Source organism: Miniopterus schreibersii (genome assembly GCF_964146895.1).
Source record: "Miniopterus schreibersii genome assembly, chromosome: 14".
NCBI lineage: Eukaryota > Metazoa > Chordata > Mammalia > Chiroptera > Miniopteridae > Miniopterus > Miniopterus schreibersii.
The window spans coordinates 37458522-37481274 of record NC_138114.1 but is presented as its reverse complement, the minus strand read 5'-3'; the positions used below and the strand labels follow the sequence as shown (position 1 = coordinate 37481274).

At 44.1% G+C, this 22753-nt stretch overlaps 2 protein-coding genes and 1 pseudogene across 8 annotated transcripts in view; 1 reads left to right on the top strand and 2 right to left on the bottom strand.

Annotated features, from left to right (window-relative positions):
• UBTD1 (ubiquitin domain containing 1) overlaps positions 1–6568 on the bottom strand; it is a 51085-nt gene extending 44517 nt beyond the window's left edge. Inside the window, exons 1-2 of one of the 2 annotated variants that reach the window (XM_081158785.1) lie at positions 5735–6134; positions 1245–1288 (exon numbers count right to left, since the gene is read on the bottom strand). Coding sequence is in view for 1 of the 2 variants with exons in the window: in XM_081158784.1 (XP_081014910.1) it covers positions 5735–5804 (70 nt within the window). In the remaining variant the exon portion in view is untranslated. Of the gene's footprint in view, positions 1–1244; positions 1289–5734 lie in introns of both variants that reach the window. The other variant, XM_081158784.1, reaches the window with a different exon arrangement.
• Positions 6569–6620: 52 nt separating this feature from the next.
• The window catches only part of MMS19 (MMS19 homolog, cytosolic iron-sulfur assembly component), a 28757-nt gene continuing 12624 nt past the window's right edge, over positions 6621–22753 (top strand). For 3 of the 5 annotated variants that reach the window (XM_081158803.1, XM_081158804.1, XM_081158802.1), the window contains exons 1-8: positions 6621–6775; positions 17242–17290; positions 19499–19599; positions 20396–20481; positions 20869–20943; positions 21358–21427; positions 21786–21914; positions 22001–22062. In XM_081158803.1, the coding sequence (XP_081014929.1) occupies positions 6664–6775; positions 17242–17290; positions 19499–19599; positions 20396–20481; positions 20869–20943; positions 21358–21427; positions 21786–21914; positions 22001–22062 (684 nt within the window). In that variant the 5' untranslated portion in view covers positions 6621–6663. Of the gene's footprint in view, positions 6776–17241; positions 17291–19139; positions 19413–19498; positions 19600–20395; positions 20482–20868; positions 20944–21357; positions 21428–21785; positions 21915–22000; positions 22063–22753 lie in introns of all 5 variants that reach the window. The other 2 variants (XM_081158805.1, XM_081158806.1) reach the window with 2 other exon arrangements.
• Positions 12045–13296, bottom strand: LOC308567182 (large ribosomal subunit protein uL4 pseudogene; annotated as a pseudogene). Its single transcript has one exon. The product of its transcript is annotated as a large ribosomal subunit protein uL4 pseudogene (transcript).

The window sequence follows — 22753 nt, the reverse complement described above, 5'->3', positions numbered from 1 at the left end:
CAGCTTTTTTTATCCCCATAACATCTCCCTGAAGTCAACGGGAGATATTGTCATCTTTTTATTTATCAAACAGAGGGTCAACTGAACACAAACAAATGACTGGCCCAAGATCACCATTCAAAAAAATGGCAGAGACACATTTGACTTTGACCACTGCCCTACTCTGTCTTGGCCTCAGCACACTCGAAACTTAAAGGAACCCAGGCAGTTTTTATATAGGTTGCACCATATTTCTGTGAACTCGGCAGGAAGTAGATATACCTTTATTCTCTTTTTTTAATAGCTGGGAAAGAAAAGAGAGGTTAAAGAAATCTTTAAGTTCCTTTTCAGCTCTAAAATTCTATGATTCTAAAAATTCCTCAACAAGTCAATGGGGTAGAGGCCTGGAATCCACATCACCCTCCTCCATGCCTCAGTCTGTTAGACCACCCCACTTCCTCTTGAGTTGATGACTATAAATACCATGTGTACCCAGGAGAGGTGTCACTCTTACATAGATGCACATATAAAATGACTAGAAAGTGCTATTCTCTGCCTAGGACCCTAGTAGAGGGCTTCACTTTGCTCTCCTGCTTCAGCACTGGTATCTTCTAGCAAGAGGCTCCCAAACCACAGGGAATTATACCCCAGGTATCTGAGATCTTCCCCAGGCCTTGGGCAAGAGAGAAGCCAGTCCCAGGAACAGAAGGCCACTCTGAGGTTGCAGCTTAAGTCCCTTCATCAGACACCTGCCCTAACACCCATCTAAGATGGGAACACAATCAGGTTTGCTCATTCCTGCTTTTCTATAAACCTCATCAACTCTGTTAGACACACTAATTTCATCCAACAATATTAGGCACCTACTATATGCCAGGCAGTGCTCTAAGTACCAGGGACTGAACAAATAAAAATCTATGGGCACACGCAGTAGGGGAGACAGCCAATGTCAAATGATGGTAAGTGCTGTAAAGAAAAATAAAATAGGGAAGGGCAGCAGATAATGCTGAGAACAGGTGGTGGAGGGAAGGGGGTCAATTTTGAAAAGAATGGCCTGGGAGGGCTCAACTGAAAAGGAATGTTTGAAGAGACGGAGGAGGAGAGGGCGGGAGGGACCCATTCCGTTAACAGGGACTGGAGCAGGGGACGAAGAGCGAGAGATGGCTTAAGAGAGTTAAGCTGGTGAAAATCGTATCATGTCTTGTAGGCCAACACAAGGACTCTGAATGAGATGGGGAGCAAAGGAGTAACAAAATCTGACTTACAGTTTACAGTACAGCATCACTCTCGTTGCTGTGCTCAAAATAGTCTGTCGGGAGACAAGGGAGGAAGTAGGAAGGTCAGTTAAGAGGCCGATGGTAGCTCAGACCAGGGTGAAAGTGGTGAAGACGGTGAGAGTCAGGTTCTGGATATATTTAAGGCAAAGCCAACAAAATCTATTGATTAAAATCTGTGGATGTGGGATGTGAAAGAAAGGGAGGAGTCAGGGATGACTTCAGCATTTTAGGGGCCTGGGCAACTGGAAAGATAAAATCACCATTAACTGAGATGGGAAAGTATAGAAGGAGCTCATTCTGTTCTGGGCATATTAAACTGAGAAGCCTTTTAGACATTGGATGTGTTATGTAGGCAGCAGAATATATAAGGCTAGAAAGGAGAGGCTGAAATGATAAATGTGGGCATCTCCAGCACATATAATAATACGTAATTGTATGTATAATCATAGATTTCCATGTATAATCACATGTAATTTGTATGACTATATGTTTATTATCTGCTCCCCTAAACTGTAAGCTTCATGTGGCCAAGGACCAGGTATGTTCACAGCCAGTAAGGTGCCTGGCACTCAGAGTAAATATTTACTGAGCAAATGGAGAAGTTGCCCAATTACTCTCAAGAATAGCCACAGCAGCCCACACAACAAGAAGCTGACTTGTTGCCAAGCCCAACCAGCCCAAAACAGGGCCCTGGGTCTGTCTACCCCAAGCTTGAGATTCCAGAATGTAAATGGATACGCCTGGCACATCAGTCAGATATTTGGGTTTCAGCCCTGCCACATTCTCAAAGGGTGGAGCTGGGCAAAAGATTGGCCTGTTCTACCGCCTCTATTTCATCCTACGGTGGCCAGGGGAGGGGCTGCCTCACCCACTCACTTTTTGTGCAGAGATATTGATCTGCCCAGGGTATGTGTATGAGGTGGCAGGTGCCCCCCCAAAGAAGTAAATCCCCAAGTATTCTCTGAAGCATGCAAGGACTACCCAGCACCTGAAGGGGAGAAAGTACACGACTAGGTGTGCATTAAGAGTTAACAGTCAAAAAAAAAAAGAAGTGACAATCACAAAACTTGATGAGATGAGAGGAACACCCAATTCTTCTAGCTAATGTAACACTGACCAGTAGGTGTCATGTCTCTGCTTCATCTGTCAAGTGACTAGGAAGACAGAAGTAAGGCCAAAGGGTGACAAGGCACAAGATTTCAACTCAATAACTTTCCAGTTTTGAATAGTTGCCTTTGTGAAGATGATCACAACAGCTCTAATGAGGTAGTATAATACCCCCATCCCTTTGTAAGATATTGAAAGTGTGACCCAGAGAAGTTTGATGACTTGCCCAGGGTCACCCAGCCACAGGCCCAGGACTAGAGCTCATATGCTAGCTCTCTGTGAGGCTTTCTTCCATTACACCAGTGACCAAGGAAAGGTAAGCATTACAGTGGGAGCTAGAAGACTTTTAGGCATTAGTGTTTCAACATAAAACCGTCCTTATCAAAGGGTAAGTTGCAGATGTTACAGAAATGCCAGGTGCACACTGAAATTAAGAAGGATTCCTTCCCTTATACCAAATTTGTCATCTTAAAGAGTTCCTCTTGGCTTTGGATATTATTAATAAAGCTATTCATAGTGGGACCCACAGAATTGCAAAAATGATACACAAGGAGGTAAAAAATGCAGAAATATACTTCAGTAAAATGTTTACATGAAAAATTCAGGTGCCCGGCAGGGCATGGCTCAGTAGCTGAGCATCAACCTATGATCCAGCAGATCATGGTTCGATTCCCAGTCAGGGCACATGCCCGGGTTTCAGGCTCGATCCCCAGTGGGGGGCGTGCAGGAGGCAGCCGATCAATGACTCATCATTGATGTTTCTCTCTCTCTCCTTTCCTCTCTCTGAAATCAATAAAGATATATTTTAAAAAATTCAGGTGGAAGATGAAGTCAGGCCAGCTTTCTAAAATCAACAAGTAGTAAGTGCTTCCTCTGTACAAGTCACTGTAATAGGTGCTGAATATGTGTGCATGCATTTGTGTGTATGGTTACATGAGTGAGAAGACACACACACACACACACACACAGATAAGACAGAACCCAGGTCTTCAAGGCTTGCAATGCAGTTGCTGATATAAGACTGTAAACATCAAAGAAATGACTAATAATATGGAGTAGATAATTGTTAAGTAAGTGGCATAATATGTCTGAAGGAGTTCTCAGAAGAAGCAATCAGGTCTACTAGGGAGGGGGTGAAACTGTCAGGCAAGGTGCTTCTAGAAAAATATTGGATTTGAGGTGGACCTGGAAGGGAAGAAAGGCTCTTGATAAGCAAGGGAAATGACATGAGCAAACACTGGTGGCTTTATTGTCAGGGAGAAGAAAGAAATCACGCCTTAAATGGAAGGACTGGACCAGACTTGAACCAGACTGGACCAGCCTGCAGAGTTTGAGTTTTTATAGACATGGGGAGGTGCAAAATTTTTTCTGAACATAGAACTATATGGTTTGGAGCAGATTAATTTAACAAATGTCTTCTGGGGGGCCCACCATGTGCAGACACTGGACGAATGACTGAAGATGAACTTGCATTTGGAGGGGAACTGACTTCAGCCTGGGAGATGAGCTGCACTTGAGGTGACAAAGGCATGAAGTAGAGTGGGGAGGGGCAGGTTTGTAAGACCTGCTGAAGGAAGAAACAACAGGTTCAAGTGACTGACTGGCTAGGAGGCAGAGGGCAGAAAGCAGAGAAAGTCAGCAGAGAGAGGTCTTCAAAGTATAAAGTTAGGCAGCTGCAAGAATGGAAGAGCAAAGGGAAGCTGGCTGAGGGGAGAGATGCAGAGCTTGGTTTTAGAAGTGTGGAATCCAAGGATAACTACATCAGAGCATCCAGTGGGAATTTAGAGCTATAAGTCTAATGTTCGAGAGGGAATAGCTGAAGATACAGCATAGGAGTCTTCCCAATGGACAAAGAGTTGTGGTATTGAATAACATTTCTCTGGGAAGGAGAGTAATGAGAGAGAAAAATGAAATGGCAAACTGATCCATGGGTGTGTCCACACCTAGCAGTGATCTGAGAAAAAACACACCAAGATAGTCTAATGCCAATAAGGGAAGGGGGAGAATTTCAAGTATGAGTTTCAAATGCGATTAAATCAATTATGTGAACTGAGCACATAGATAATAAATATTTATTAAATGAATGAATGAATGGAAGAAAGCCCTTGGGTTTGAGAATTAACTTTCCTCAGTCAGATTGGCCAGGGTTGCCAAGAGGATTTCAATGTTAAATTTTACCCATCCCCCCTAAAAAACATTTCTTCTCAAGTCATCCTGTCCACCACACAGACATCCTTCCCTGCTTCCCCCATGTTTCCCCTCATCCTCCTTTCCAGTTTCCGCAGCCCAGTCAACACACCTTTGGTGTCAAAGGAGACAGGAAGCTCCAACTAGAGTTCCCACTTCGCTGACTACTCTGCCTGTGGCTCCTCTTACATAAAGCAATTATGTAGCAATTGGGTGGAAGAGGAGACTGTGTTCTAGCCCCGGTTGTACTACTAACTAGCTGTGTGGGTTTGGGCAAGTTGCTCAACCTCTCTGGATCTGCCTTTTTCATAGATAGGAGGACACAGGGTCTATTTGGACTCTAGACAAGTTTCGAAGGTACCTTTCAGCTCTAAAGTCCACGATTTTATCATTCTCAGAAGGTCCTTGCAACACCCTCAGAGAAGGAAGTATGAGACCCGGGGAAACGACGGTCAGACTTCTTCCCGGGGCGAAGCGCCAGTATAGGAGTGTACCAAGAAAGTGAGAAGGCGCTGCCCGGCCCTCGCGGATCACCAGTGAGCAGATCCCATTCCCATGGCTGGGAAGGATCCCAACAAACCCGAGGGCGATTCCCACCCCGCACCCCACTTTTCCGAGGCTCCCAGACGGCCGGGAGGCTCTAAAAAGCCCTGCGGGAAAAAGAAAGATTTCTTTCCCAGAGTCCTGCGGTGCTTTTGCAAGTCGGATTCCGGCAAACACGATCTGCAGCCGGATAATGACACAGTCTTTGGAAGGAACGACTATTCTCGCCTCGCTTGCTACGTGTTCCGGGGACGCCCGGACGCCCTCGCTGTGCCCCAAAGGGCCCGCGTCCGACCCCGGCCCGGGGGCCAAGCCAGCGGCGCCCCCGCCCCGGGCCCTCCTCCCCTCCGCCGGCCCCGCTGCGGTCTGCAAACATTTCCTGCCGCCGCCCCCACCCCCACCGGAGCTTCCCAGTTGGAGCGAGTTGAGCTCGAAGCCGGGTCAACGCACCCAGTTGCCACAACTCGGCTTCTCCAGCCACCAGGGCTGGGGAGGGGGCCCCCGCGTCTGGCTCGGTAGCAGCCTTCGGGGAAACCTAGGCGCCAGGAGCCGTGGGAGGTCGCTCGCGAAGCCTAGGGCTCGGGCAAGGAGGGGGACAACTGGCGGGGCGCCCGTAGCCCTGCTCCCTCCCCCGTCGTTACCTGCTCGCTTGCGGGGGTGTCCCGGGGCGGCCGGCCTTTCTCCGCGCTGTCTCCCCACGCAGTTGCCCATGCTGGCTCCTCAGCCGGGCCCCATGCACCGGAGGCGGCGGGCTGGTCAACTACTGCGCGCTCCAGCCCCGGACAGCGGTGTCCGGGGTCAACGGCTCCTGCCGCCCGTCATCGGGCGCTCCCCGATCTCCCCCCGGGGCTCGCTCTGCCCTAAGGCCGGCTTCGCCACAAACTTTGAGGGCAAAGGGAGAGACGGAGGTGGCCGACTCCCCAGCGCAGTCCCAGGTGGCCGGGCCAGGGGGGTCCGCGACGGTGCCCGGCCCGAGAACAGCTCCGCTGGAGGGGCGGAGAGAGGGGGCGGGCACCGCCGCAGCTACACCCGGCCTGTTCTGGACTCGCAGCTGGGGCCGGCCCCCCGGAGCTTGTCACTCACCTGCCTAACCCCGCCCCAGCCCGGCCCCACTCCTAGCTTCTAGCTCGCGGTGTGGGCGCCGCCGCGGCCGCCCGCCGCAGGTGCGCATGTGACCGACGGTGCCGCCCCCTCGGGCCAGGCCTGATTTTTTCATTGGTTTCCCCCAGGGTGAGAACCGCCCCTCGGCCCCACCCAGCCGGGTCCCCGCCCCGCCGCCGGTCTCCCGGGTAGCAGGGCCAAGAATTACTCGCCCTCAATGGCCCCCGGCTGCGTGCCCAGCGGCCACCTCCCTTCCCAGCACCACCACCCTGACTCCAGGCCCCGCCCCTTGGGGAGGGACCGTACCATCCCTCCCTGGAACTGCCTGGCCGGGAGCCGGCAAGCACGTGATCCACGGAGCGCCGGGTCCCCTCGCCTTCGCCAGGCGATTGGCTCAGGAGGCGCGTGCGCCGAGAGGCCCGGCCCGCGCCTCAGCCCACTTCCCCTCCCACGGTCTCTAGTTCGCGTCATGGCGGCCGCCGCCGAGCTGGAGGCGGTGGCGCCCACGGGTGCCCTGTGGGGTCTCGTGCACGACTTCGTCATGGGTCAGCAGGAGGGCCCCGCTGACCAAGTGGCTGCAGGTACGGCAGATGTCGCCGCGCGGCTTCCGAATGGGGGCCGACTGGAGGGAGCGGCCTCAGCACTGGCGCCGGGCGGGAAGGGAGAGAGGGACAGCGGTGACTTTGAGAGATTGGTCTGGGCCAGGTTGTGAGCCGCGTGTACGTAAGAGTAACAAACTGAGAGCCCCTTGCATCTTCCTTAAAGGCCTTTACGCCCCTCATCTTCGTTTATAGTTACCCTGTGCGCCGGCCCGAGTTAGGAGAGTCCTATTTCACGAGAAACAGGCCCAGCGAGGGCGAGAGACTCGCAGATCAGGCAGGTGGGGAAACCGGGACTCGGACGCAGATGCTCCACTTTAGAATCTGGTGCTCACGCCGCGAAAGCACGTTGTTTCTGGGAGGTTGACATGAGAAGCAGCGTATTCAGCGGCATTAGCTCCAGTCGCGTGGCATGTTGGGAGTGGCCCAGCGGCCAGATCTCTGTAATTGGAGAGAGAAGAGAAGCCAGTCTGGGGGAGTTTAAGATGTTCTGCGTATCCTCCTTAAGACTTTCCGTCCGTTTCTTGGTAAAGTTCTTGATTAATTTGCTTCATGACTTTTTTATGTGGTGGTTGTTTTTACTTTTTTCCAAGATTTCCAGTTTCCTGCTTTTGACCAGTTCAGGGATCTCTTAGTTCTGACAGCTTATCTAAGATTTGAATAAAACAAATTCCAGATTTCCTCGGAATTCTGAGACTTCCCTCTTTTAGGAAAAAAAAAAATCTTCAAAGTTATTGAATGTTAGGAGACCTTCAGACCTCATGGTAAGTAATAGACAACAAAATAACCTCATAAATATAGAGTTTTGTCTATTTTTGGAAATTTTTCGTGCTTGGGGAAAAGTAAAGGATGAATTTCTCTTTAAATGGAACATACTGACTTTTAGAATATGTGATAAGTGAATACAGTGAATCTGCAGGAAGTATAATACTTTGGTCCTGAGCAACTCCACTTGTGTTCAGTCATTCCCTCATTATTGAACACATTGTTCTCCAAACAGGTGCAAAGCAACAGGAATGCAAATACAAATTAGACTAGATATGTGCCCAACACTATACCATGAAATGGGCTATAAGAGGTCTGTGCAAGGTGGCATGAAAGCATGAAGGAGCAAATGCCTGATGCTGCCATTCCACTAAGTTTAACTGCTTACAGCTTTATGAAGTATAGTGTATTATCAGTGCTTACAAATAACAAGTACAGTGCCTTATCAATGTCACTTTCCCCAGTGTTTTATGAAAATTTTCAAACTTACAGCAAAGTCTAAAGAATTTCATAACACATACTCCTACCATCTAGATTCTACCATTAACATTTTAATATAACTTGCTTATCATTTATCTATCCATCCATTTAAATTGTGGATATCAGTACACTTTCCCCTAAATACTTTGGTAGGCATATTACTAACTAGAGTTTGTTTACAGTTTATTTTAGTGTAAAATTTATATCCAGTGAAGTGCACAAATTTTTTATTTTTATTTTTTAATCCTCACCAGAGAATATTTTTTCCATCGCTTTTCAGAGAGAGTGGAAAAGAGAGAGAGAAACAGAAATGTGGACGTGAGAGAGACATATCGAGTGGTTGCCTCCTTCATCGAGCCTGCAACTGAGGTATGTGTCCTTGACTGGAATTGAACCCGAGACCCTTCAGTCTAATCACTGAGCCAAACCCGCTAGGGTGAAGGACATGAATTTTAAGTGTATGTTTACTGATTTTGAAAAATGCATATACTTACCCCCTACCAAGATAAAGAACATTGTTATATCAGTGTTAGTTGTAACTATTCTTTCACATTTATATATTATGAGCACAATAATTTTGAATTTTTCAAATTCAAAACACACTTGAGAAGACATGATTAAGGAATGCCAAGTTCTTATAAATATCTTTGTAAAATTTATATTTTTATGCCTGAAATAAATGGCCTAAACTATTGTCTAGTTAAATTTAACTCAGCTTAGCTAAGTAACACCAACCCTTTTGTAATTTAACCCTCCTGACTAAGAAAGGAGATTGGTAGTAACATAAGAAACGGGTAGTAATGTAAGGTTGAAAAGGTTTGGTGGGCTGGATTATGCATAACCTTGGATTCCAGGCAGAGGGATGTGATCACCTGTTGTAGGTAATAGAAATCATTGTATTTCCTTGAGCAAAGGAGTCACATAATGAGAGTGAATTTGAGAAAGATTAAATTTATATTCTCAATCTTAGACCACAGCCCTAGTTAGGGTTGTTGAACACTGACAGTTTTGAAGTGTCCCTAGAATCAGATGTGCTTTCTAATATCAAGCTTTGTTAGTGCTGAAGAGGTCAGCGTCTATTCAGCCACTCACAGCCGCAGCCTCTCCTACAAGTTGTAAATGCAGAAGGAACACCCTGTGGCAGCCACCACCAACTTTGTTTTTTACCTGGGTTCCTGATGAAAGTAGGTGTCAGATGTAAAAGTGTAAATAATGGAAGGTAAATGATCTGGCAATCTAAGGGTTAAAGGCTTCTCAGCCAGGCTTTCAAAAGCTGCCAATACCTGGTTCCGGCCTTTACTCTCACCACTCCTCTCTTGGACCTTTGTTTCCAGACAGCCACCTTGATTTGCTGTCCCCTGAGTGATTTCCTTCCCAGGTCCCTCTACTAGCTCTCTAATCCAAGTTAGACCTAGGAGTCCAGGCTCAGCTTGAGTGCTCACTGCTTGCCTCCCAAGTGTTTCCTGATTACTCCAGCCAGACATCTCACACTTCATAATCTTTATGGTGCTTATTTCTCCATCACTCATATATTTATTAGCAGACTTGCTTAGTAGCTATTTCTGTACACATCTCCACATCCTATCCTGTTCCTGCCGCCAGAGCCTCCTGGAGACTAGCATAAGTAGGTGTGCTGTAAAAAACTACATAAGTGAATGGAAATAAGAGAAGGAAGAGTCTGTGGAATTTGAGGCCTGATTAGTTATAGGGCTTGAAGGAGACAGAGGACTCTTAAGATGACCCTAAGTTTTTGAGCTTGAGGATGAGCAAAAGAGAAGCACTTTGTTCAAAACTGGAGTTGGGAACCATGCTGGTTTCGAAGAGTGTGATTTTTGGACATGTTGAATTTACAGGTGATGGATATAAATTTTCTTCCCCTTAGTTATTTGGATTTTCCTTCATTTCAGTCTTTATTATATTGAATTGTCCCACATTTGTGATTCCCCGAGGAGATCACTATTCCTGAATCCAAAAGATTGTTAGATTATTAGGCGACAGTAAAATATAGTTCTGAGAAATCCTCAGCAGAAAGGACATTTGGAGAGCTTGAATGGAACTGAGTCCTAATTGGAAGTTTTCTTTCTCCTTCTCCTTCACATACCCCCCACCCCTTGGCTGCTACTCCAGATTCTCGAGAGGCTGCAACTCCATCAGACAGAGGTCTGATTGTGCATTCTATGTCAGTCTCATATAAATACTCCTTTGACAACACTCAGTGCCCCACACGAACTGGTGCCCTGCTGAGGAAAGTGTGGGTAGTTAGGAGGTGCTAATAGGTCCATTTTTAGAGAACAAATCTTGGGACATACTGGAAAAACTTAGGCCTACCTATATAGGGAAAGGAACTTTGACTTATTTTTCCTTAATGCCAGTAAAGCTATCCTTAGTTAAATTAACTGTTTATTAGCTTCTTTCATCCCAGGAGTCCAAGTATGTAATTAACAGCACTTCCAGATAATTTTTTTTGTGTTTTTTTGTTTGTTTGTTTTTTAAATGTATCTTTATTGATTTCAGAGAGAGGAAAGGAGGGGGAGAAAGAGAGATAGAAACATCAATGATGAGGGAGTCATTGATTGGCTGCCTAGCCCGCAACCCGGTCATGTGCCCTGACCCGGAATCGAACCCTGATGTCCTGGAGCCTAGGTCGATGCTCAGCCGCTGAGCCACACCCGTCCAGGCCCCAGATATTTTTTATTTGGGAGAATTTATAGTGTTAAAAGAATGACTCAGTTAAAGTTAGTGAGGAATGGTCCGCAAACCCAGGAATTTGACTCCTTTCTTATGTTAACCCAGTCTCTTTATATCACCATGGTAATCCTGAACTTGTTACACTGTGATTGTTTTAGATGTCTTTCTGTCCCAGCAGGCTGTGGGCTCTTTATTAAAAGCTCCCTGTCTATATTTCTATCTCCTGCCTCTAGCACAGTACCTGTTTTGTGTTCAATAAATGTTTTACGAATAAATGAAAAGAAACACAATGACAATTTTTAAAAAGAATTCTGGAGGAAACACAGAAGAGGAGGTTATTCTGTTTTGGGAATCAAGGCAGGTTTCACAAAAGAGTTGACATTTGAGATGGGTCTTGGAGAGTTGAAGTTCCTTAGATTGACAAGGGCAGAAAAGAGGATTCCAAACCCAGGAAATGTTTGCAGGATTAAGGATATGGAAGAATTTGACGTGTTGGGATTTCATGTGACTGAATGATGGGAGTCATGATGAAAGGTGAGGCTAGAGGGGATTTGTGGGCTAAATTGTGAAGGACTTCACGTCCCAAGGAGTTAAGTCTTAGGCAGCAAAGTAATTGTGCATGTTAGGGATGGGGAGGTAATTCTAGATAGAATATAGATAGATTAGAAGGCTTTTTATTTTAATTGGGGTAAAATTCACCACTTTAATCATTTTAAGTGTACAGTTAATTAGCTTTTAGTGTATTCACAATGTTCCACAACCATCACACTATCAAAAAATTCCAGAACATTTTCATCACACAAAAAAGCAGAGGGCTATTTTGAAATTTGTCGCTATATAGTCCGGTCATAAGGATGAAAAGGAAGAGTCGTATTTGAAAGACATTTCTGAGGTAGACTCAGCAGAACTAGAATAAGGTGTTAAAACTTACTCATCTTTGTTGAAAACATCCTCAGAATACCTTTCTAGATTTTTGCCACCGTACTCACCATTTTCCTTACTCATTGTTGTGCGATAGCTATAAAGCCAATATAAATGATATCTTTGTTTTTTCCTAATCTTTTATTACTTTTATATTTTACTTTTTATTTTTGTGCTGCATTAATTCAAGGTGGGATTCTTGTGAAAGGTATGAAGACTAAAGGGCTCTGCCAGGAGAGTTCACCTTGTACTGGGATTCTAGGAATCACATGCAAATGGATATTTGTAATGATAAACAGCCAGCTTCTCTTTTTCTTCTCACTGCCTTTGATCAAGTTTTTATTCAAAACTAGCTGTCCAAAGTGATTTGACCTTTATGGAATAAACAAATTTAAGTTTATGCCACAGGCTTCTTTTCTTCTGTGGTGGGTTTCTTTTCTGGGCTGCTTCTCAGCTGCTGGTTTCTTGGTAACTGCAGCCTTTTTTTGCACCAAAGGCTTTTGCTTCCTAACTCCAACAGCCTTTCCTTTCTTCCCTATACAGGCTTCTTGCCTGGAACCCCCTTCTCATCTGATTTGGCTTCTAGTGCTGCTGCTTTTTTATCTACCCCAGAGCTTGTAGTTCTTGGCTTGGTGAAGGATGGTGTTTTGACACATGGTCTTTGCATATGGGTGTAACTTCTACAAGATTCTCAGGTTTTTCAGTGGATTCTTCTTCAGGACTCTGTGATGAATCTTCTTGCATGGTGCTGGAGGACTCTTTGGGTCTCTGGATTTTTCAAGATTATGCTCAGTTCTGTACTGAATATTTTGTACATGGGAAGGTTGTAGTTACTCTTGAGGGAAGCAGCTTTATGCCAAGTGACATCTAACTTGAGGAAAGCATTTTCAGTTTAAGTGCAGAAACAGCCTACATGTCCACTAGGAGCAAGTTTCAAAATGTTCGGTTTGCTTATATTACACAGAGTGATTCCAGGGATATTTCTGAAGACTTTGATGATACCATGGTTCTCATAATAGATGATGCAAGGTCCTCTGCACTAGCTATAATGATGGTTTCTCATTTTGCCCTTGCCAGCTCTCATTTGCTGAGAGGCATAGACCTTTTTGATATCATTCCAGGCCTTACATTTCTTAAGAAGCAAAACAGCTTCCTTGGTCTTCAACTTTATCTTCAACCACCAAAAGAAGTTCAGGAACTTCCTCAGTTCAATGACTTTTAGTCATGACCAGTGCTGGGAAGGCCGAGGCAGCCAGGGCAGAGCAGATTGCGTATCACTTCTGTGTTGTGTTCACTCTGTGGTGCCAATGGTGCCAGGTTTTGGTTGGTGCCAACATGTGGCCCCCATGACACATATTTCCAAAAGTACCCTGGCCAGAACAATGAGACCCACCACCTCGAACTCTGGGAATTCAAGCCACAGCTATGCCAGTACCCCAAGAGTCAGCAGTGGTTTGATGACCTGCCAATTCACTGACCGCACAGATCTGTCTGTTGTTTTTGCGCAGGTTGGTGTGAACAAAGTTCACAGTATCTGGTCAAATGGGAGCCTTAAACACAGCAGGCAAAGTGACATTTTTGCCAAATGACTCCCTCTTTTTGGAGTACACCGATATCAGTGGGCGAGCATATGTCATGGCATGGAGAGGAGAAAGGTCACGCTCCTCTCAACCTGGTGGCTCCCACAGGAAAAGCAGCAGCCAGTTTCTTTATGATGTATACTGATGTTGAAGAAGTCTTTTTCATTTATAAAATTTGAGGCAATCTATAGGAGTGGAATTTGACTGGTAGGGGGCATGAGGGAACTTTCTCAGGTGATAGAAGTGTTCTGTATCTTGATTGGGGTGTTGGTTACTCAAGGTATATATTATTTTAAAGTATGTTTTTATTGATTTTAGAGAGAGAGGAAAAGGGAGAGGGATAGAGAAATAGAAATATCTATGAGAGAGAAACATCAATCAGCTGCCTCCTGCATCCCCTCTGCTGGGGTTCAAGTCCGCATCCTGGGCATGTGCCCTGACTGGGAACTGAACCGGTAACCTCCTGGTTCATGGGTTGATGCTCAACCACTGAGCCACACCCGCCAGGCTCACAGTATATTTTTTATAAAACATTTTACAATTAGTATCTGTGTATTTCAATATGTAAATTATACCTGAAATTTTTTTAATGAAAATATTAGAGGCAATAGAGTGGGGCCTATTGGGTAAATCTTTGTCTTACAGCACTTGAGTTATTTCCCAAGATAGACCCTATCCCAGCATCCACAGAAGACTTCAATGGTGTTGCTGAAGAAGGATGATTCAGTTCAGTGATATATTTTGCCAGTAACAGTTATCAGCTTTCTATGTATAATTGCCAACTCCTTCTGTAACTGCTACTGATACTGGTTTTTAGATGGCTCTTTCAGCAGTTTCCTGAACTCTAGCCAGAAAGTTCAAAAAAAGTACCTTTTCTACCCTCCCAAATGGTGCAATACTCTTATGGTCTGTTACCCAGAAATGGGTATCTCTCTTCACTAAATTGTTACCATTAAGGAATGGGGTATAGAATCTAAATATCAATTCCTTCCTTTGTCCTGTCTGTTGGCTACTGTCCCTTCCCCACCCTATAGCCAGCACATTTTCCCCTTGGCTCTTTAGGAGCGGGGGCACCAGCTGGGCCTTCTACATCCTGGCACAAGTAGGGCTAAGAGTGCCTGATGTCTAAATTGGTGCCAGTCATGAGCTATGAGCCCCAACTACAGTGCTCCTTTCCTCCGTCTGATTAGATTTATCTGTACTCTAGTACCAGAGTGGGCCTTTGCACATCTCACCTCATAGCTGTTGCTCGTCTAAGACCACAAACGTAAGGCGAACTGGAAGTTCAGGAGTTTCTCACTGTAGCCAAAGTCCAGTGTTGGTGAGAGCTAATTAATTAGGCCCTGCATTTAGAGGTGGGTGGGTCGGGAACCCAGAACAGTCTGCTGAAAGTAATTTCCTGATTCCACACCTTATCAAGCTAGAACTCCTCTATGTTAACCAAACCCTTAGGAAGATTGCTAACCTTTTATTTTTTGTTTCTCCCTTGAAAATATATCCTAAGATGCTTCTGTTAGATATAGATGAATTACTATTGAGCTGTTAAAATTACATTTTTTAAAATAAGTAATATATTCATGATACAACATTCAAAAGGTACAAAAGGATACACAGTGAGAAGTCTCCCTTCCATATACCAAGATGGAATGCAGACTGTGACAGTGGATCTGCTGTATTACTAGTGTAATACATTAAAGGGGTTTGGGGGAAAAGCTGACCTAAGTGACTTTGGAAAACAGTATTTTGTCTGGAAACTATACGGCAAAAGACAACACTGCATAAACACTGCACTCTACTTATAAATTTGTTTCTCACAGAGGTTGAAAATTCTGAAAGTAATTTATAGTTTTGCTTGGGTCGAAAAAATAATAAGTGATAGAAAATGGGAACCAAGTTTCTCCCTGTCAGGGAAATGAACCCTGTGATTCTTTAATATGATCTTATGTTTAGTTTAATACAGTATATGGATAGATACAGAAATAATGATAGATATGTGGGTTAGAATACATACATATATTTCCCAGCTCTCTCTGCTAAGGAGAGCCTAGAAGCAGTGACCACTATAATAGCGTGAGCATAGCAATGCCCAGATCTTGGTTTTTAATACCATTCTCCATTAAAAGGAACCAGAGTTTCTTGGAGAAAAGGCTAATTCTAGGGCTGGAGTGGGGTTATTACAAGATGAGCCTGTGGTACAGTATGTTCTCTAATGTCATTGATAGATTCTACGACTTTAAGCAAAACGACTTATAAAGAAACCAGATTTTATATACGCTAATTGATATAAACAAGGGTTAAGTTCCTACGGCATTTTATGAACATTAAATGAAACAACTCTGAATGAATGAAATGACATTATTTGAGGACCTGCTGTATTTGTAATGTGAAAAGTAAGAAAATACTTTTAAAAATAAAATAAAACAGCCCTGGCCGGTGTGACTCAGTTGGTTGAGCATCATCCCATGCAGCAAGAGGTCACTGGTTTGATTCCCAGTCAGGGCACGTACCCAAGTTGCGGGCTCGTTCCCCTAGAAGGGGGTGTGTGGAAGGCAGCTGATGGATGCTTCTCTCATCGACATTTCTCTCTCCTCCTCCTCTCTCTCTAAAATCAATAATAACATTTAAAAATATGTTTATTTAAAAATATGTTTTTTAAAACATATTTTTCCTCTTCCAGGAGTAGAGGGTTAAGGGGAAGTGGAGGAGATTATAGGGGGGATAAATGGTGATGGATGGAGACTTGACTTGGAGTGGTGAACACAATACAGCGTACAAATGATGTGTTGTAGAATTGTGCACCTGAAACCTGTATAATTTTGTTAAGCAGTGTCACCCCAATAAATTCAATAAAAAGGAAAAAAAAAAAAATTAAAAATCAATTGGTTGCCTCCCACATGCGCCCTGACCAGGGCCACAGATTTTTATTTTAAAAATTACTTATTCTCATATGTATTTGTATCTTTTTCTGGATTTTCTATTCTATTTCTGCACCATTGATTTCTTTGTCTGAATATGAACTCATATTTAAAAGTATAATAATCTTTTAATATCTGGAAGGTCTAACTTCTGAAGTTCCCAGTACTCTTTTTCAGAATTTGCCTGTTTAACTCTGTATTTTTTTGCACATTCACTTTAGAATAAGCTTATCTAGTCGTGTGTGTCCCCCCCCCCCCAATTCTACTGGTTATCTTAAAATTATAGAGATAATATTAAGTGTACAGATTGCCTGGCCGGACGTGGCTCAGCGGTTGAGCGTCGACCTGGGATCCAGGCGATCGGGGTTCGATTCCTGGTCAGGGCACATGCCCGGGTTGTGGGCTCGATCAATGACTTTCTCATCATTGATGTTTCTGTCTCTCTCTCTCTCTCTCTCCTTTCCTCTCTCTGAAATCAATAAAGATACATTTAAAAAAATAATAATAAAATAAAATAAAATTACAGATTAATTTGGGAGGTTTGTTATACTGAGTCTTTCAGGAATATACCATTCCTTTGTATTGGTTTGAGCTTTCTTTTGTGATCCTCAGTAGTGCTAGTTTTCGCCATTCAGATCTTCACATTTTAAAAATTTATATCCAGATGTTTTTCTCTACTTTTTTCTGGGGGGAGGGACTATAGTAAAGAGGATCTTTTTTTCCTTTATATTATTTTACATGCGTGTGTCTGTGTGTGTGTGAAGATTCTTAATTTCATAATATTAATTTTCTACCCAGCCACCCTAACAAATTATTTGTAATATTTTTTCAGTTTTTCTCTCGGATTTTCTAGATATACAGTCATGTACATGTACAATCTACAAATGATATATTTACTTCCATTTCATTTTTATACTTGAAGCTGCATATTTAAAGTGTTAGAGTAATGCTTCTCATGTAGGAGGGGATCTTGGCAATCATAGTGGGCCCCATAGTGTAAACCCTAGGGTGGGCAGGTAACATTGTGATTAAAGCCATTGAACCCTGGGATGGGGTTTTGTTTTGTTTTTTTCATATTTCTTTCATTTGTTTCCTCTAGATGTGAAATCTGGAAGCTATACCGTGTTACAAGTGGTGGAAGCCCTTGGGTAAGAAAGAGCCTCTGCTCCAGAAGCCCTTCTCTAGCCTGGCCTCAAAAAGTTATTTTGTATACTGCTCCTTTCCTGGAACTAATTGGTCCTGACTTTCTCCTACTGTAGCCCAAACCAACCACCCACCCCTTATCAATACCTCAGGCTAAACCCGAGTTTCTCCTGAAAAAAATTTCATGCCACCTAAAGTTCCTAAGGTAGCACTGGGAGCACACAGCCTGTGGGCCACACCAGCTCCTGGATCAGCCCACAGGTTTGGGCAAGGTGGGTGGTTGAAAACCATCGATATTTATTTATGTATTTATCCTCACCTGAGGATATTTTTTCTATTGCTTTTCAGAGAACATAAGGGAGAGAGAGAAACATCGATGTGAGGGAGACACATTGATTGGTTGCCTCCTGCATGCACCCCAACTTGGGCCTGGGATCAAGCCTGCAACCGAGGTACATGCCCTTGACCCTTCAGTCCGTGGGTGCAATGCTCTAACCACTGAACAAAACCGGCTAGAACCATCATCAACTATTATTTAATTAGAGCTGGGGTTCCTCCTATGCTTCTTTAGAACCACCTGCCCCCTTGGGATTCTAGTCATCCTGGATCTGACTCAGACCTGCCTTGGGCCCTGCCTCGGGAGTTGCCAGGAAGCTGGCCTTACACCAGAACCCTCTATAGGAAAACAGCTGTTTAGGGAAACAGCTGGAAGATCAGTGTTTCAACCAGATATTCCAAGCACCAGAGGAAGTATGTGCTTGTAGTCTAATGCCTGCTTTCCTCATATTTCATACTTGGTAGACCATTTAATTGACAAGTCTTAGCAAAGGTTATTAACAGTCATAGCCATTTGGTGGTGGTGGTGGTATTGGAAGTAGGTCACTATTTTGCATTTCTTCCACGTAAGTGACCATTTGGCCTTTCTACTCAGGTTATTCTGCCCATGGTTCTTTTTTTTTTTTTAAATAACACCTCTATTGGGATATAATTCACTTATCATAACTTGCACCATTTTAAAATGTGTATTCACAGATTTGTACAGCCCAAACTACAGTCAGTTTTAGAACATCTTCATTACCCCAAAAAGAAACCCCATGCCCATTAGCAGTCATTCCTCATTCCCTCCTCTTCCCAACCCCGGCAACCACTAATGTATTTTCTGTCTTTCTGGATTTGCCTATTCTGGACATTTCACACATGTAATCACACCACCTGTGACCTTTTGTGTCTGGTTTCTTTGACATAGCATCATGTTTTCAAAGTCCATCCCTGTTGTAGCATGTATTTCATTTCTTGCTGAATAATATTCTGTTGTATGGATATACCACATTTTTTTTTAACCATTTATCAGATGATGGATATTGAGTTGTTTCTACATTTTGGCTATTCTGAGTAATGCTGCTATGAGCATTTGTGCACCTTGGTCTATTTTTAAATGCAATTTTCTACTTCTGAGCAGGGACCTTTCGACAAGTTCCTATCCTGTCAAGAGGCATCTTATTTTTTCCCCTTTACCCCTAGGTACAGATATCCTTATCCTTGAGGTTTCACTGAAATATTCTGGCCAGCTCTTCTTCAGAAATCTTCTGTTTCCCACATATGCTAGCTTAGATTCCTTCTTTCTAGTATGTTTAAATGTAATCTCTATAGAGCAACCTCAGAGATAAATCACCATGTTATTTCAGTCCAGGTCCTCTCAAATCCGTAATCCTAAATAGTTAAAACCTTAATTTTGGCCATTACTTTGTAAGCTTCCAGTTACAAAGCTTTTGTTTCTTCCCCGAAGACCTTGGTGTATGTTCTCAGCTTTTTTTCTTTAGCAGTAATATATTTATTCTCCTCCTGTTTTGGTAGAAGCTGCAGCTGCCAGTCATCTCTTGAGTCCTGTGGATAGCCACTAAGCTGTTTTTCAGAGGAATGTCACACTTGTACTACTGGGGAGAAAGAGAAAGCCTAATGCCTAGTCGGTACCTGGAGATGGGCACTTCTGGTGGCTGTGGTGTCACATGTCCCTCTAATGATGCCAGATCAATCTGGGGATTGGCTCTTTAGGCTCAGGCCTTACTGTTGTTTATAATACTAAGTACCTCCAGAATACCTTCCTCCGCTGGCTTCCATGCCCAGGGGGTGAGTGTAACTAATTGCAAAATATCTACTTCTTTAAAAGTTTGAACTGGGTAATGTCAGGCTCTCTCTATCCTACTTTTCCCCAGGTCTTCTCTAGAGAATCCAGAACCCCGAACTCGGGCACGAGGAATCCAGCTTTTGTCACAGGTGCTACTCCAGTGTCACTCCTTGCTCCTGGAGAAGGAAGGTACTGGCATCACTAATAGGAGTGTCTCCCTGGATTGCCTAGCCAAGCAAGGCCTTCCTTGTCTATTCAAGGGAACTTTACAGGGAGGGAGGGAGGAAGAGCATGAGGTATTTGTGAACTACTAGTTCAAGGTCTCCATTCCTCACTGGTGTATGTCACACAAATGGTAAGAATTGAGACAGAAGACACGGCCTTGAATTTTAGACAGTTATTTTTCAGTGTATCCTCCCCTCTTGGTAAAATGGACAAAGTAGTGTCTCATAGATGGAGTGGAAAAGTAATGAAATATCAGAGTGCTTTGAAGTCCTAATGGGAAAAAGCCAACAACTTTTTTATCTTCTGTAGCAGGAGTAGGCAAACTGCGGCCTGTTTTTATAAAGTTTTATTAGCATATAGCCACACCCATTTATTTACCTAGTGTTTGTGCGGCATTTATGTTACAGTGGCCAAGTTGAGTAGTTTTGACAGATACTATGTCCTGCAAGCCTCAAATATTTACTATCTGACCCTTTGGGAAAGTGTGCCAGCCCCAGTTCTATGGAAAGGCAGTTCTGGGATTGAGAATGGGTTTGACAGTGGACCTATGTGAGAATGGATAATAAAAGATGTTCACCTATTTTCCTGACTAATCAAGTCCCCCTCAAATGAGAGGGCATGGGACATACCTCTTGGTGAAGGAGGAAATTTGTAGTGAAGCCCAAGCAGTAACAGCCCTCAGAAACTCTGAGAAGGAGCAAACCTGGTGATCCCTCCTCCAGCCTGTGTGGACTAATGGCTGAATTTCTTGTTTGTGCAGTGGTACACCTCATCCTATTCTATGAGAACCGGCTGAAGGACCATCATCTTGTGATCCCATCGGTCTTGCGGGGATTGAGGGCACTTGTGAGTTCTCGTTTTTTTCCATTACACATGGTGTTTGCAGGAGCCCTTTTCCAGTGAATTCTCCCTTTGCCCTTTGGGGTGAGACTTCAAGTGCTGAGGAGCAGATGCCCAAATGTGGGACTAAGCTAGTGTTCAGCCAGCTTCACTTCAGTTTTTAGTCTGTTTTATAAGGTAAAAGAGTATCCTTGGGGACTGGAATTCAGACCCAACCTGGAAGGTACTACAAAGAACTAATCAACTTGAGAAAGGGACTGTGTTTCTCACTTCTTGCTGAATCTGGATGTTGTGATTCCCACTGTAGCTCATTAGGCCTGTTCTAGGGTTGTGTCTTGAAGGCTATGCTAGAAAACTCCCTCAGTGCTCACATATCTCACTCTTTTCCCCCAGAGCCTGTGTGTGGCCCTGCCCCCAGGGCTAGCTGTCTCTGTGCTTAAAGCCATCTTCCAGGAGGTCCATGTACAGGTGAGTGATAACAGTCACTTTGGTATTTATTCTCTATCTCCCAGCCCGTCACATAACTAGAATTAGATGACAAAAAAATATTGCCTTTGAAGTTCTCAGCTCTTTCAGGTCTTTGACCATGTTAACATGCTGTTCCTTGCTACTGTATAAGAAGAGGGAGGCATGCCATTATGTCTGACCTGTGACCTCTTACACCTAAAGAAAGTAAGGCATACAGCAGACAGGTTTTGGTTATTGGCCCCACTGCTGTAGTGCTGGGCTAATAGCCATGTCCTTCCTCTACATTTCCTCTTAGGTTCAGCTTATACCAGTATAAAGAGCTCTGTCCACTTAGAGATTGCAAGCAGGAAGTAGTTTTGTCAGCTGAGTTATTCTTTGAGCAGTTTATTTATTTCTTATCTCTCCGGCCCGAAGTCCTTGCCACAGGTGGACCGACACACAGTCTACAGTATTATCACCAACTTTATGCGAACCCGGGAAGAAGGTAAGAGGCAGGGCTCTCTGGGAAATCTGAAAAGCGAACACGTCCTTTCCCCCCAATACCAGGACTCGTTTTAGCCTGGGGGTATATACAAGAGCCAACACTCTGAGAGGAATGATAAAGGGAAACTGGGGGTCTACTCACTCCCCACTAAAGTAAAGGAATGGTAGCTATTTAAATTCTTACCTCTGTAATAGTTATATATTGTTGCACGTCTCTTCTTCACTGAGCACTCTCTTGGAATAGGAAAGCAAAAGGGTCCTCTCTGGGAGACAGTGATCGCAGAGGGAGAGCACAGACCAGGAGAAAGCCCAGCTTTCTGTTCCATGTGATGGCAGTGACCTTGTTCTCTCCTCCCCAGAGCTGAAGGGCCTAGGAGCTGACTTCACCTTTGGCTTCATCCAGGTGATGGATGGAGAAAAGGATCCCCGTAATCTTCTGGTGGCCTTCCGCATCGTCCATGACCTCATCTCCAGGGACTATAGCCTGGGTACATCCTTGTAGCCTTGAATTAGCTGGTGGAGGCTTGTCAGATGAGTGAAGCTTATAAGTCAACCTTATTCTCTGTTTCTTTAGGACCCTTTGTGGAGGAGTTGTTTGAAGTGACATCCTGTTATTTCCCTATTGATTTTACCCCTGTAAGTAGCACCTTTCATTCATTTGTTCGTTCATTCATTCATTCATTTAAATATTCGTTGAATGCCTGCTGTCTACCACTTCCAGTTCTAAGCATTGAGAGTACAGCAATGAACAAAGAGACAGTCCCTGTCTTTAGGAACTTAATTTTAGTAAACAGTGGTGGAGAAGCATTTGCCACAGAGGAAGGATTCAATTCAGCAGGCATTTAGGGGGATGCTTAACTTCCTTACCAGTGTACTTAGTGCTAGAAGCTACAGGATTGTAAAACATGATTCCTGCCCTTGAAGGTTGAAACATTTAAATTACAATATGAGATTATGGACCAAAATGACTGTTACAGTTTTTCAGAGAAGACAGAGTTCAGTATGAGCTAGAGTAGGCAGGAACTGACTTCACAGATAAGATAGATAGGATTTCAGTTGATTTCTGAGGGATGCCTAGGATATGATCCTGGAGTCTGAGGTGGTGTCTCAGGCAATAGAAACAAATTGGCAAAACAAAGAAGATACATTTGAGCACAGTATGTACAGGAGGTGTTTGCTCTGACCTCCTTGGACCTTCCGCCTTTTCTGCATCTTTACTTCTATTTCCAGATACTCAGGGTCTTATCACTGCAAGCATTAGTGGTTTGGAAGAAATGAAAGGAGTTATATCATGGCATACCAAACAACATCTGAGTATTGACCCGTT